Source organism: Vigna unguiculata, chromosome 3 (assembly GCF_004118075.2).
Source record: "Vigna unguiculata cultivar IT97K-499-35 chromosome 3, ASM411807v1, whole genome shotgun sequence".
Lineage (NCBI taxonomy): Eukaryota > Viridiplantae > Streptophyta > Magnoliopsida > Fabales > Fabaceae > Vigna > Vigna unguiculata.
In genome coordinates, this window is record NC_040281.1 from 27,140,052 (window position 1) to 27,157,123 (window position 17,072).

General features: G+C 30.2%; 1 protein-coding gene across 1 annotated transcript; it reads right to left on the minus strand.

The window, feature by feature from the left end:
- Positions 1-1,229: 1,229 nt before the first annotated feature.
- Positions 1,230-1,929, minus strand: LOC114179557 (40S ribosomal protein S17-4-like). The gene has a single exon (XM_028065939.1). It carries the CDS (start codon positions 1,867-1,869, stop codon positions 1,462-1,464), a length of 408 nt encoding a protein of 135 aa, XP_027921740.1. The 5' UTR covers positions 1,870-1,929; the 3' UTR covers positions 1,230-1,461.
- Positions 1,930-17,072: the final 15,143 nt, after the last annotated feature.

Sequence of the window (17,072 nt, forward strand, 5' to 3'; positions counted from 1 at the left end):
TGATGTCTATTAAATTCAAAAATATTTACGTGATAATTTTACGTTATAAATGCTATGAATACAATTTTGTATTTTTTTTAATATTTCAATATTTTTATATAAAATAGTAAAAAACACTAATTCATATTCTAAATTAAATTAAAAAACTCAATTAAATTATACTCAAGATTTTTTATGATTTATTTAGATTTAATTTATTTTTATATTTCTTTTTTCAAAACCAAATTAAAATTAATTTAAATATTTTTAAGGGTCTAAAACTCGCGCTCTAAACACACATATTAAAAATAATTAATAAATATTAAATTTTATAAAAATTTATAATTAAATATGCCATTCAATAATTATTAAAGCAATTTTACTTTTAAGGCACGCATATACATTATAAAACTATAATTGATAATTTATTTAATATACCAAAAAATATTAAAAAATAATTAAATAATGAAATAATTTTAATGTGATTATAATTTCTCTTTCTTTTTAATATATATATTTTTATTTTAATGTTACTAAAAATAAAAATATAATTAAATATTAAAAAGAATTTAAATTAACATAGAAAAACAAACAAAAAAAAGCAATATAATATATCAACTATCAAATAATAAAATCTTAAACATTTAAAAATATAAAAAAATAAAAATAAAAATTTGATTGTAGAAATAAAAAACAAAAAAAATATTTTTGTCTCTAGAAGATATGTTATACGAATTTATATCATTTTAATTATTATATGAATCTATATTATTTTAATTAATAAAGTTAATTATTCCAAATTTAAGGATCATTAATTATATCTTATAAACTTTTAAACCTTCTCTTAATTCTAATTATTTTTTTAATATTTTCTTCTCTTTCCTTTTTCTCATTTAAAAAATAAATAAAAGTGGGATCTTAATAGACCCAAATTAAGAGAACCAATAACAATGTTTTAAATACTACATTCTCTGTGTGGACAATGATAAAGTATATCTTTATGTTAGACCCAAATTCATTTGCACATTTCTTTTTGTCAAAAATGGGACTATATAGGAAAATTTTCTCATACCTGTCCTTCCATATCATGTATTTATTTGTACATGAAGCCTACATTGTTGATGCTTTCTTAATATTAGTCATTGATTTATACATGAAAAAGAAACTCCTTTGCAGTGAAGTGATTGAGAGTTACTTTTTGAATGTTTGGTTTTACGTATCGCAAAAGAATCTAAAATTTGTGACCCTAATTCAATGAAATTGATCAAAACGTACGTCCACAGTATGCATATAGGATGAAAAGAAACTAATTAGGGTTCCTAGCGTTCCTAAAACATAAATATTCTGATGATCAGCATTTTTTATGATAAACAAAAATTGATTAAATAAAAAATATTAAAATTCAAAAGGGTAAAACATTAAACAAAATTGAAGATGAAAAGCGAAAATTGAGGGAATAAGGAAGGTCTGATAGATGATGGATCAATACCTCCTGGTGAAGAGGAAGCTGGGTTGAACCGCGACAGGATCAACCTTGGTAATGCCGGGGATGTCACTGATTCCGAGGGAATGGAGCATATCGAGGGTTTCCTTGTCGACCTCGATGTGATCGGTGTTGATGGCGGAGACATCGGGGACGAAGTCCATGCGGCGTTCGCGCTCCTCCTCCTGCAGTTTGAGCGAGATACCGCGAACAGGGCCCTTCTGAATGCGCTTCATGAGATGAGTGGAGAAGCCTGCGATCTTATTCCGGAGTCTTTTCGAGGGGATGATCGCCACTTCTTCCAGAAGCTTCTTGTTCGTGTGGAAGTCCAGCGTCATCCTCGAATAGTAACGCTCGATCACTTGTCTTGACGATTTCTTCACCGTCTTTGTTCTCACACGGCCCATCTTTCTTCTTCTGTTGCTGTCATTTCTCCTCTTTTTTTCTTTTATAACAATTCAGTTTGGGCTTGAAGAGCAATTGGACCCGATTGGTATTTAATATTAATATGGATGTTTTGTTACTCTTATTTCAGAAACTAAATTTATAAGTTATTTGGAATATTATGAATTCTTCCTCTTTCTAGCTTCTATACACCTAAACATGATTTTGAATAAAACTTTGTAATCGTTCTCTTTCAGGAGAAAACGAAATATTTCCTTTAGTTGTTTGTTTACTCTTCAATATATGGAATTTTATAATTTTAAGGAAATTAAAATATGTTATGGATTTAAATTACTTCAACCATAAAGTTTTGCTTTTTAAATATTATGTTTGAATAAAGTAATTTTAATTTTTAAAATTTTAACTTTTTAAATGAAATTTTTCATATTTTAAAAATATTAGCTGTATCTTTTTTAATTTTTTCATCAATAAAGAATTATATATATATATATATATATATATATATATATATATATAATTACAAAGAGATTTTTGTGTTGTGTTGTCCCTATTACAAAAACATAACAAACTCAAGTTTAAGAAAACACTTTACCTATTGTAGATTGTAGACATTATGCAGCTAAACATACCAAAACTTGTAGCTAACTCCCTATTTAGTAATTATTCTATTTTTATATAGTGACTACAAAGTTGCAACAGGTCCAAAGTTTGGGTTTGTAATCAAGTATCGTACTCTAACATGTGTTTTTCAGTTCCCATGTCCATTTGTTGCTACACATTTGGTATGTATTTGATATTGTTGGTGCATCCAGATTGTCTTTAGATATGTTAATAGTTGCATGGGATAAAATTCTTCCATGATTCTCTGCACAAACAAAACAAGTACTAGACTAAAAGCCTAACATGGTTATAAATGAAAATAGATAAAACACTAGACTCACCTTTTGTGCTTCTTGATAGGTATTTATGGTCCCTAACTCGTCCCTTATTTGTGATTCTAGTTATATTTTCTAAGTAACCGAATGAACTTTGAATTGGGCAAAGAATCCAGTGTGAATAAGAAAAATTGGCATTACCAATTTTATACTTCACCCAAGCCCAAGCATTTAATTGTGCCAAGGTAAATATTTCTTCTACATCTACTTTCCTTTATTATACACCAATTTGTTCCTATAATCCCATATGTTCCTTATAAATAAAATTCATACACCCTTCAATAACTTATTTCATTTACTATTAAAGGTCAATAAATCAAATTGTTGGAAATGACCTTTACAGTCCATCACATACTGTACAACTTAGTGTTTTCCCCACTAGAAAAGTTTTGTATTTTTGCATACCCAAATTTAACAGTGTATTTACCTTCCTCATCTCTTCAAAACCAAGAATCCTCACTCTTCTTATTTACTGTTGTTTATTGTATAAGGTTCTTAAATTCATCTATTTGAGGAAACTCCCACTGAAACCATTTCTTTCTCTATTTTACTCCCCATTCCTACTCGTTATTTTTTCATTTCTCAAACTCCTTTATAACTTTATTCTTAAGTATGGGATTTTCATATAGCCTAGGGAACCTAAGCGTTAAGGAATCTAATCCAAGCCAAGTATCTTCCCAAAATTTTATGATGGAGCTTGGCCCTACTTTCCATTCTATATTTTGGTCAAACCATCTCTTTTCTCCCCTTCTCTACAAATCTCCCTTTAAGTCTTTCAACCATGTAGACATATATTGATTACTTTTCTCAATAATGAGAACTCTCCAAGATCCATATTTTGATTCCAAAATATCTTTCTAGAGACCCTGCTTTTCCTTACCTAGTCTCCATTTCCATTTGGCTAATAAAGCTTTACTCAACAACTTAATGTCTTTTATACTCATTCCTCCTTGCATTTTTGATTTACATAATTCCTCCCATCTAACCTGAGTTGTTTTCCTACCTTCATTCCCCCACCCCCACAAAAAAATTCTTTATAATTTCCTGATAAAATCTTACACACCTTTTGAGGCTTTAAAAAAGGAAAAATAGTAAGGGGGAAGAGGGTTGTGATCACAAATTTTATAAGACATATGCATTCTGTAAATGATAATTTCCTCCCTTTCCAAGTGGACAACTTCTTTTGGATTTTATTGGTAATTGGTTGCCAAAAGACTTGATTTATTGGATTACCCCCTTATCATCTTTAATTACTTAACTGGAACTTCCATAGTATTACAATTCAATATTTCAGAAAATGCATGTGTTATACTATTCCATACTCCTAAAGTCATCTCAAAGCATTTAAGCATAATTTTAATTGCCAAAATAATCTGATTATTCACTTTACAATGAAACAAAGTATCATCAGCAAGTAGTAAGTTAACCTTGATTTTATTGTGCCTTACTTCTATTCTTATATAGAGTTGTTTTCTAGCGGCCTGATTTACCATTCTAGAAAGACCTTATGATACTATTACAAACAGGAAAGGTGTTATAGGGTCACTTTGCCTCAGTCCTCTTAATGGATTAAATTTTTTGGTTGGGATTGAGATAAAGACTGACATCAAACACTCCTTAATATAGTTGATCCATTGCCTATAGAAACCTAGTCTCTCCATCATGCAATAGAGAAACTCCCAACTTATTGAATCATATGCTTTCTCATAATATATCTTCACTATTACCTCATTTTTCTTTTTCTGTTTGATCTCTTCTACCACCTCATTAACTACAAGTATGCTATCAAGAAATCCTCTCCCTGATATAAATGCAGATTGAGACTCGTCTATTACTTTATATAAAACATTCTCCAATCTATTAGCTAGGAGGTTTGATATTATCTTACATATCCATCCTACTAAAGGGATAAGTCTATAGTCATTTAATCCAATAGGGTTCTCTTCTTTAGGAACTAAGGTGATGAAGGATGTATTCCTTCTCTTTGGTATAATACCACTTTTTTAGAAATTGTGGACAACTTTTATGATTTCCTTATCTATGACATTCCAATATTTCTTGATAAAGTTGAAGTTAAATCCATTTGGGCTTGGGATCTTGTTATTACCACATTCCCATACTGCCTTTTTAATTTCATTTTCATCAAATCCATGAATTAACATATTGTTATCATCCTTCGTTATTTGTTGGAAATCCATGGACTAACTCCAATATTTGGTGTTGTCGTCAATCTCTTTGTACAGAACCCCCTTACAACTTCCTTTATAATTTCAGGTTCCTCACTCCACTGTCCTAACACTTCCAACCCTTTGATATTGTTCATGAGTGATCTATGTTTGATATATGATTGGAAGAATTTAGAATTGGTATCTTCCTGTGCAATTCACTTAGTCTTGGATTTTTGTTGCAATATTATTGATTCATTTTTTTTTAAATACAACACCCTAAGCTGACTAAGTAGTTTTTTACGTTCAACCTTACTTTCTTAATCTAAATTAATCTCATCGTCCAAATTTTCCAACTCTCTTATTCTCCTAATTATGTCCATTTTACTTTTCCAATATAGCCAAAAACTTCCTTATATACATGCACCATGTCTTACACTCTTCATTTTTTTGATACTAACTAACTCTTCCCAAAGATTCCATTTATTCTTTAAATCACATGGTGAATATATATTCACTATTACTACTTGGGCATGTTTTCCTTTATGGTTGCTTATTAAGATCAAATACCCTTCACCCTTTAAATGTCGCTTACACACAAATATATTTATATGCCACACAGTTAGTACCCTGTACCCTTCCACGACTTCATTATGTATATATTGTTATCATCCCAAAGTTTGTAACATCTTTCTTTATTCAATTCATTCAATTTAGTTTCTTGAATACAAATCATCTCAACTCTAAGAGTCATCATGGATGATCGGGCTCTTTCCATAACTTCCCTACCCCTAGTTCTTCTTTGTTTGAAGAAGAATTACTTCTTTGCCAATTTGGGTATTTTTGCATAGTCTGACATCTCTACTTACAATTTCCTCCTCATAAGTCATAAGTGTTGATGACTTTGCTTAGTCAAAATTGTTTCTTAATTAAAGTTTACTATTATTTTTTTTCAATTGATATTAATAAGAGTGTTTTTTTATTCATGTTAATTAAGATTATTTTTTACTAATTGTTTAGTTAAAAATCATGAAGGTTTTCTCTTATTTCCTTGGTCAACTAAATTATTTTAGCAACTTTTTCATTAGTGTTGGTTAAAAAATTACTTCCATTAACATTAGCACAAATCTTAGTTAAGAGTGGCTCAAAGAAGTTATAAAAGATAATAAATTGTGACCAATTCTGAACATAAAATAAATTTAGTGACTTTGATTCAAAAAATAATTTTTTCATATATTCATAAAACATAACTTTTAACAAAAGTCATTTGAGAAAAACTTGTTTCCTATGACTAAAAAACTAACTTGTGACATTATAAGAGAAATAATTCTAACTATATCGACAAATAAATTAACCAACAATGTCAACCACAAAAATACCTTTTGTTTTTTCTATCATGACTAAAAGATTCAAACTTGCATTGGCAAAACATATTCTTACTCGCATTAAAAAAATCCTTGTTAATATGTTTTGTAAAATAATTATGCAATCGAAAAAATCCTAACTAATTTTTTATTAAAAATAGTTATATACGTGATAATATATATAGATTTTTATAATTTAAAGATATTAAAATATACTGAATTTAAATTATTTCTACTTTATTTTTTTAAATGTTTTATTTAGACAAGGTAACTTAAATTTTTAATTTTATTATTTAAATAAAGTATTTAAGCTACTATTAAATATAAAAAATATTTAATATCAAAAGTATCTAATACTTTAAAAAAATCATTTGTTGATTTTTTTTATGGATGTTCGTAAAAATGAGTTTTCCATTAAAATGCATTAACATGTTTTCAGTGAAAGTTTTTTTCAATTGATATTTGTTGAGATTAATTTCTTTTTTCTTAAGATTAGGTACAAGAGTATAATGTTACTAGTTATTTCTACGAGCACTAAGAAGCCTCTCAAACTATCTTGAATGCAACATTCATGTTGTAAATTTATGTTCACCCCTTATTTAACTTTGCATGGAAAATTTGTTTTCACATTATCATAAATCAAATTATTATACCTTGAGTGCTTTCACTCATCCATATATTAGAATCTTTTCATAACATGTTTAACTTTATGCTGACACCTTTTGTTTTGTTATTATTTTCAAAATATTATGTAAAAGACACTTTTTTTTATATCTTTTAAGTGTTTTGACTACACCAAATTGAATATATAAACTAATAGTGCTCTGGTGTGTTAGAACTAACTTTGGGATGTGTTCTAGCCAATTCGTGACTCTTAAACCGTATTTAAATAATGTGTCTTGGTAACAGTCACGTATAAGATATTGTCTATTTTTTTTATTTTGTGTCTTGTCTTTATAAGGTCATACTTCATCTACTATTTTATTAGTGTCTTGTTCTTTTATATTTTTCAAGTAGAATATATTTACTCTTTATATGAATCATAAGTTGTAAACTTTGTATTGTCTTTACATGTGCATAAAACTTTGAGGGTGATTTGTCTAGTTCTTCAATCCAACTTTGTTTAGTGATTTATGTAGCATCTTAAGCTTTGTTAAACTGTATCTTGTAACATCCCGTCCGGATATTACGAATTTACTTAATAAAATAAGATAATAATACTAAATGCTCATTTATTAAGCCCTATTTTTCAAAACATGGGAAATATAAAACTTTTATTACATCCGAAGTTAACTCAAATCCATAAAATTTAAAACTCAATTATAATGTCTACGGGTAGTAATATGAAATATTACAAATTCTTTGAAAACTCATAAAATATAAAACTCTGAGAAAGTCCTCTCCCAACTAGCTCCTCTCTGACTCTATGCCTCACCAGATCCACCTACAACATCGACTACTCTAGTGTACCGCGTACACGATCATCGCTAAACACAAGCAGATAGGGTGAGCTAATAGAATAAAACATATGCATCAATTTATATAACAAAACACAAACAATCCAAGGAACTCCATCCTTTGGTCTCATCTCACATGGACGCCAACATGTAATTCATGTTTTACATCTTTGATTGATAGTCTCCAAATATCGTTGCTGTCAACCTACAAGCCACCACTCGTAGAACACATGCGGGAACACACGCTATTCCGAGCCACAACTCAAAGAATGCTTGTATTACCCTCCATCCTGAACCACAACTCCAGGAATACTCTAGTATTTGACCCTTAAGATATCGTCCAAAGCCTCGTAGACCATGCACACCCAAAGCAAGCAAAACACGATGTCTGCTTCATCAAAAATCGCCTGATGCTCCACACGAGTCGCCAAGCGCAAAAGGCTTCCAGACCGCCTGGCGGGGGACATGTGCTGCTAGGCGCCAAGCGCCTCTGATGCTATTGTTTCCACAAGCATCGTCTGGCGGGACAACCCTTATCGCCAGGCGCAACACGCTTCAATTCTCTACTGGTTTTGTAGCCATCGCTTGGCGGTCAAACACCACCGTCAGGCGCTACACAAGTACTTGCACAATACTGGTTTTTAAGCACCCAGAACAAAGTAAAATCAATCCATTCACATTTCATATATATTCTCCCCCTTTAAACCCATGCTAGCACTTAATTCTAACTTATGAATAACGCATGCTCAAACAAGTATAAGCAACATCATTCTAACAATTTAAGCACATGATCCTAGGCACCAATGCAAAATAATATTGACACACATGCATTCACCAATAACCAATTCTCCACATGTGACTAACCCAAAGGGACATTCAAATTGATAGAGACTTACCACATAACCCAATCATGCTTCATTAGAAGTTACTTGAAATTATCAAGAGCTTATTCATGTATTTTAAATACTCCAAAATCAGCAATATTGAGTAACGTATATCTCTAGCTTCTGACCCCAAATCAAATCTCCACCATTAAAATTGAAGAACTACATGTTGTGGACCACATGTCAAAATTTCACCTAAATCAGACGGTTAACAAACGGGGAAATGTAGTTTTACGGAAACTGCGCAAACTAGAAAAATGGTGGCGCTTAGCGCCCAAAAATGAGGAAGGTGGCGCCTGGCGGGACTAAACTACCGCCCGACGGTTCCTGTTGCGCGAAAAGTATGAAAAATAGCATTTTTCGTGAACAGAACACCACGTACCTCTGGTGTGGGGCCTGGCGGCCAATTGGGTGCCGCCAGGCGGTTCCTACTGTTCCAGTAACCCAGAAACTTCCTAAGCACTTGCGAACCTTATCCAATCCCCTACAATTCTTCTTCCACTCGATTTACCATCCAATAGGCTCCATTCATGTGTTTATATTCACTATTCCTTCATAAGACTTCTTCATATACGAAATTCTACTAATCTTACCACTCAATTTAGTGCGACTAAGAAATCCCCAATTCATCAACCCAAAAATTTATATTCTTGCAATTTTCACCCAATCGAACCTTCAATTTTATATACTTCAGCGAATTTGGGCTTCCAATAATTTCCAAATAGTTGGCACTATCTTTTCCCCCGAACAGAATCAACCAAGAAACTCCAAAACACTAAAATCGAGCCAAATTGACTCGCGTCGCCTGGTAGGTAATCATCGCCGCTAGGCAGTTCATCAAAAACCCAGAAACTGGGTTGGCGCACATGTGTCGCTTGGCGGTCAGGCTCGTACCGCCAAGCGGTTCCTCATCTGGAACCCAGAAAACAAGTAAAATTGTATGTGCCGCTTGGCAGCTCATTCAAAGTCGCCAGGCGATTTCTAGAATTTTCCAGAAATCCAGAAATCAAGATATTTGGCAATCAGAAACAATGTACACTCATTTCATACATCAATTATTAACCAATTACAAATAAGTTACGAGTTCAGCACCCCTAACCTGGATTCCACAATGATTTTCTCCCTTGCCTCCACTCAACCACAAGTAGCAACCTTCACTTTCTCTTAATTAGCACAATGTATGCTTTGTTAATCCACCCCTCACAGGCCTCACAAAAACTAGTCAAGAAAACTCTCTCAATTTCCCTTAATGGTCTCTTTAAACATGGCATAATGGTGGTTAATGTTGGAAAATGAATTTCCATCATTAAGAGGTGTAATTGCCTTTCAAAAGCCATTACTTCATGAGTTTTCAAGCCCCTCTTGGCTTCTAGGATTTCCTTGCCCTTTCACATTCATGCCAAAAGAAATTTTGGCAAAAAGAAAGTTTAGTGTGGATTCACTAACCAAGGTTCAAACCCATAACCATGCCAATGTCAAACCAATGCATAACCCTTTAGCTAATTCATGTTTTGTGATAACTCCTATAAATATAGGATTAAATTATCACTCATTATAATCAAGTATATTATTAAAAATAATAACAAAATAAATAGTATATAATAGCATACATAGGACTTTGACTTGAACCCAAGTCCTATCACACAATTAAGTACTCTCAACCACTTGAGCTAATACTTTTCTACATCATAAACCTTAACATTAAATACCATAAAGACTTTCACTAACCGCATTTATTAATTATTTATTTATTTAATTAATTAAATTTTACGGGTCTTACAGATTTTGTGCTCTAATCAAACTTTGTCAAATGTCCTTAGTCTTAAAGACTTTTTATATTTGTTTTACACTAGTTAAGTCGTTAGAAACAAAAGTTCTTTAGCAATGGTGGTCTCAACCTTTTAGTGAAGGAGATGGATTCACAGGTTGACGACAATATCTTGTAACTTGTAATGGCAATATCATTTCCATGGAATAATACTCAAGCAATGATGAAACTTGGACAAAAATTTTAGGGGTGCTGAATTAGACTTTTTATACATAAATTATTTTTTCTAATTAAAAAAATAATTTACATCTCGTATATGCAAAACAGACACACATGATAGTAAGATCCAAACAAATATGACTACCTTTCACTATCATATCATAAAATAACTATAAAAAATAATCAATGTCAAAAATTACCTAATGTAAAATAAATCATATCATAAAATAATCATAAAAAACTATAATTAAAGGTAAAAAGTTACCTAATATTAAATAAATTGAAGTAGTTAAAATAATCTTATAAATATAAATATAATTTTAAATTTAATATATAAATATATAAATATAATTTTAAAATGTATATAAAAAATAAAATTAAAAAAGTTTGGATGAATCATGGCTCTCCTGTGTAATGTGCAAGATTCGTCCTTGCACTTAAGAAAACAAAATAAAAACATCAACTAGTAAAAAATATGTCATTGTTTTCACAAATTAAGCAACACAAACAGTAAAATTTTAACTTTGTCTTTGCGTGCAGCATTTAAACCAATATTGTGTCCTTATAAATGATTTGTTTTAATTTTCTATTTTTAAATTAAGATTATTTTGTATACTAATTTGGTTTTAGATTTTAGTTTTTTCTTCTAGAGTTTCTTACTTTTAAATCTAATGACCTTCTTTCAAAAATTTAATTTTGTATATTATGTGGTTATTAATAAAAAACACAAAGTTAGTATTGGAACTTTAAAACTACAAATTAACAATTAATTGTCTCCTATTCTTATAAATTTTTAAATTAATTCATTCTTTGTGAAAACAATTTTTAAATTTCATTATTTCAAGTAAGACAACGAAGAAATGTGAGAATTTTGAGATATCGCAACTATCTCAATTATGTTTTTTCTTAATTTTGATATGGATATTATTATGTTGCTATATTTTATTGGTTACATTACGCGTTGATTTGAATAACAAATAACAGGTAAGAAAAATATAGATATCCAATCTTATTTTAAATATTGTTATTAAGAAAATTTAGAATTTGAAATAGTTATAACATATTTAATATATTCTGTATTTGATTTTGTATCTTTTTATATTATCGTAAATATTTATTCAGATGATTATTAAGGTTATCAATATGACCCGATTCAAATGATTTGAGCCTGAGGACATGGGTTACGTAATAAGATTATTGCTTCCTACACTTCCATGGCTACTATCGTACTACAACAATACTTGGAAAAGACTTAAACATCCTTTATCACTATACACAACACATAATTACTACAACCATCACTATCACAAATTTCACCACCTTAATGTTGCTGTAGATGAAAAAAACAGGAAGAATGTTATAAAGAAAGAAAAAAGAAGAAGAGAAAATATAGAAAAAAAAACCTCGTTTTGATGTCTGAAATGTATTTAATAAATTCTGACACTTTTCAGAACACATTTCTTGTATGAGTATTTTGGAAAACTTATCCAGAAGGTGTTTTGATAGTTCCGAAAAGTTTTTATCGAAAATCCTATTTTGAAAATTTTATTCCAGAACATATTTCGTATATTCTGAAAATTCCATTTTAGAAATCAAGTTCTAGAAATTTTATTCCGGAAATACTGTTCTGAAAATTTCATTGCAAAAATGTTGCTACTAAAATACAAAAAAGCTTCTGGAATATGTGAATCGGAATTTTCTTTTTCAAAGGGTAAAATATCTTTTGAAAGTTTGAGGAGTGCACAAAGAAATTATAAGGCTGCAGGAAGTAAAAGCTCATAATAAAAGTCCATAAAATCTTATGGCCCAATCTTGAATATTTTAAAACTGATTTTCTAATTAAAAAATATTATACGGTATTGTGTTTTCAGATATTCTGTGAAATGCAAATCAAAATATATTCTTGAACCATATAGTAGCCTATAGAAAGAAGACTTCTAAACTAAATTCATGACAACATTGTATTTAACACTTGACAAGCTTCTTTCTAAATATTTATAGCAGAAGAAAAAGTAAAACACAGAAACAACCTTATATGTAAATTAAAATTAATTTACATATAAGTGAATTTGTAAAAGTTTTTTTCATGTACTTCCTTTTTAAGTTGTATGCAAGATATTCTTAATTTATAAAAAAAATATTGAAAAATTTATCGAAAATTATGCAGCCATAGATAATAGAAGTCTATTGTAGGTCCAACTCAAAACAGTTCAATTTTAAGAAATTGACCATTTCGTTTTGCACCCAATGCCAATGGTTCTGTCTGTGTCTATATGGGGGTGTGTAAAATATAAAACTGTTCCTTTCTCTCCTTTTGCTATCGTCACCCCCTTTCTGTCAATCAATCCACGTGTTGAGTTGTGGGATCATGGAAAAAAACATGTATGGATTCTTCTTTAACATCGGATTCCAGATAGTTGGCCCAAGAAAAAAATCCTAATACGTCTAAAACCATTTTACCCGATTAGAAAAATAGGGGTGCGGATCAATTTGTATGGATTGCATTAGGCCGAATAAAGATTTTTGAGTCTAGATGGGTTTACACAGTCGGCTTTAAAGTTTAACTTAAAAAATTATAGATATCCGACTCGATCTATGTATTTAATTATAAAATCAAAACTTTAATCTCAAACTACCATTTCTTCCTTTAAAAATAAAATTCAAATTTTCTATCGCGATACTTCCATCTTTAGAACGATCAGTGGCCATTACTCTTGGTGGCTTTCATCGCCTTCACACAATTTATCTCTTCTCTTTCTCTGAGCCTCAAACATTTTTTTCATCTATTCGATCGAAACCCTCACGTTTGAGGAAGACGAGGTTCAAATCTTGTTTTGGAGATTACTTTTTGTATGTTCAGATTTGTCCCAAATGGCAAACGCGACTTCACTGGAGTAGATCCACCATGCGAGCCACCGAGAGCCACCACACTCACTAAAAGCAATCACCTTTATCTTGTTAGTTTTATTTTTCAAATATACTCGTGCATACCTATAATACTTCGTTGGTTTTCTTTTGAAATATTATGTCTTTTTTTTAATGGTTCATATGAATGTCTGATATTCATGAAAAGTTCTCAACTTTAGTGAGAGTCAACTTTAGTAGTGAGAATCAACTTTAGTGTACTTTAGTGTTCATATAAAAACTTGTTATTTTTGAAGGATGATGTAAATTTGGTATTGAAGAGAACAACTCATACCTATATTTCTTTCTTGTTTGTTTTGTTGTCTGTTTATTATGGGAGTTTCAAGTTTCAGTTTTGTTCTTTTTTTTTTGAGTTTAAAGTTTCAGATTTGTTCTTTTTTCTGAAAGTTTCAGTTTTGTTCTTTTTTCTAGAAGTTTCAATTTTGTTCTTTTTATTGGAAGTTTTCAATTTTGTTCTAGCCGTCTTCTAAACATTTTTATTGTGTTCTTGCCAAATTTCATCTCTTTTCGATTTTAAATTCAGTCATTATTTTTTTTTATTAATTGATTTAACCTGATCAACCCACCGGATGAACCCACTCGATTAAAATCATATTCATATTAACTCGACATATTAACCAGTCAGAATGGACTTGAAATTTTAAAATATGAATTACCTTGAATGGGGGAGGTTGAATCCAAAACCGATCCAACTCAACTGCTGCTTTACTAGATAGTGAAATCTAAAAGATACTTTCAAACTAAAAAACCGTTTTTTACATAAAAAAATGATTTTTAGATTATATATTTAAATTTTTTAATGTAAAAAATAATTTAATTATATAATCTAAAAATATTTTTCAAATTAAACAATTTGAAATTTCTTCATAAAAAAAACTTTTGAAAAACTAAAATCACTTTCAAAACCAAAAATAATAACCAATCTATTAGTTTCTTCATGCATTTCATTAAACAAATTCAAAGCTCATCGTACTTAATATTAGCTTCAAAGTCTTCTATAATTACATTCCTTAAACATTCATATCTAGCCATCAAGCAAAACATATCTTCCTCACCCTTTTTTTAGAAGAAATACTTGAAGATGTTTCCTCATTGTCCTGCCATGCAATGTAGGTTCATCTTGTTTTGTTTTCCTTCTTAGATTTTCTATCACGTGTCTTTGTTTTGATTGTTTGGACATTCAATTTTGAAATGTCTTTACTTTCTACACCCGAAATATGTAAAGTTAAGTGAATTAGTATAAGACTTTTTAGTTGCATACTTTATCTAAGAAATATCCTTGTTCTTTTTCTTTAGAAATTTAACAAACCTTCTAACAAGTAATGTCAAATTTTTTGAATCACTATTTTCATTTGGTTCTTCTTTACTCTCTTCCTTTCTTTGTGCAATAGTTTGTATTGTAATGTTTTTGTTCTTCTTGTCCCAACTTACTTATTTAGTGAGTCTTTTCCTCTCTAGCTCTTGTTCTTGTGACTAAACAAATATATTGTAGACAAATCCTTTTACTCAAAGATTGTTGTTACCTTGGCTTCGAACTATTGTCTAAACATTTCAACTTTATATCTAACACTTTTCTTAGTCCTATCAAGTTATCCATAATATGCATGAACCATTCATGTACATCTATGATTGTTTCCCCTTGCTACATTGTAAAAAGTTCATATTCCCAAATATGTGTATGTTTTCCAACTCTTTTTACATTGGTTGTTCCTGCATGGGTCACTTAAAAAATGTCCCACATTTTCTTCGACGAACTACAATAAGACATTCTGAAAAATTCAGCCAAGTTCAAGGCAGAAGTTATAATATTTTTGACCATTAATCATATTGAGCACTTTTATTTTCAATTTCAGACTAATTAAACCAAGGTTTTTAACCTATTCAATTCCATTAACATGCTTAGAAATAAAAACACCATTTACGATGGCATATTGGATCTCTGTACTAATGGATTCATAATAGATTTTAGTTATAAATTTCCAAAATGGAAAGTTGACCCATCCAAACATTCGTGGTCTATTAATGCATGCATCTTTATCAAAAGGAAGTTTGTTTTCAACAATTTTTGAAACAAGAAGAAGCATCAAATCATGAATAACTTTCAAGAAACAAACTCTTGACTACAATTGTTAGTTTTAAGGGTTGAGTTCAAGAGGGATAAATTAGTGAATTGAACTATCACCAATTTTCTCAGGCACTCAAAAAGAAAATCTTATTAAATCTGTGAATTTCAGAATTTGTTTACTTAAAATTAATGCACACGATTATAATTGAATTACATCAAAAGCTCGAGTGATAAAGAAAGAGAGAAAGATCAACACAACATATTTTATATTGTTCACGCTGTTCTGAGAGCTACATTCAGTTGCTCAGCCACACCATTCAAGCTCACACTAGAATTTCATAGTGTTTGTAAGAACACAACCAAAGTAGTAAAGGCAAATAACTTAAGAAATCTCTACACGAACACCCTACCCAAAAGTATTATAAAGATACCAATCAAATCGCCAAAATTGAAAACAATATCACCTAGAATAACATCGACATAGTAGAAAAGTAATAACTAAGTTAACCTCTATGATTTCTTTAATCATGATATTGATCACACAATCACACAATGAAAGTGTCAAAAATAGTTTTTAGCTTAGTTTAGACTCTCTCTCAATAGTAGAAATAACTTTAGAAACATTGGTTTTGATTTTATGCCAAATGGTTTTCGAATAAGAGAGTTATACAAGTTTTAATCTATTTTTGTAATGTCGCTTACTAGAAAAATTAATCAATTAACTCATCAATTGACTAAAACATAGATATCATATTAAAATATATTAAACTCATAGATATCATTTTAATGTCACTTAAGCATAGAGTAAACTTAAGTGATTTTAATATATTAAAAACACATTTTAACATATGACAACATAAATATCATAACTACTCATGATTTTAAGTGATTCTAATATTTTAAAATGATTATCTAATCAATTGAAACATTTGCGTAATCAATTAGAATGTTTCTTGAAGTCTTCATCTGTCAAGATGATCCCTCCATGACTTCATCTTAATTCAAGTGTGGGTCAAGAAGCTTCATTTGTCGAGATGATTCCTCCCACTACTTCATTTTAATTCTTAGGTGAGGAGGCTTCATTTGTCGAGATGATGCCTACCATGATTTAGATTTTCATTCAAGCTGGCGAGATAATCATGACATTAAACTTGTTCCCATAGTGAGTTGCGAGAAGGGGAACGCTTTATCCCTATACTCATGGCTTTGTTCTAATTTAACATGTCGGGATAACATATCCCTATACTTATGATTTTATTTCAAAATTAACTTGGCATAAGGTTTTTTGCCTAGTACATCTCGACCATAATAACTTGGTGATTCTAGTCTTGTTTCTTCTGTGTAAGACCTTAAACATTTTAGCCAAAATGGTTCTGTTACATCTCGGCATAGGGGGAGCGAATACATCTCGGCCATCACGGCT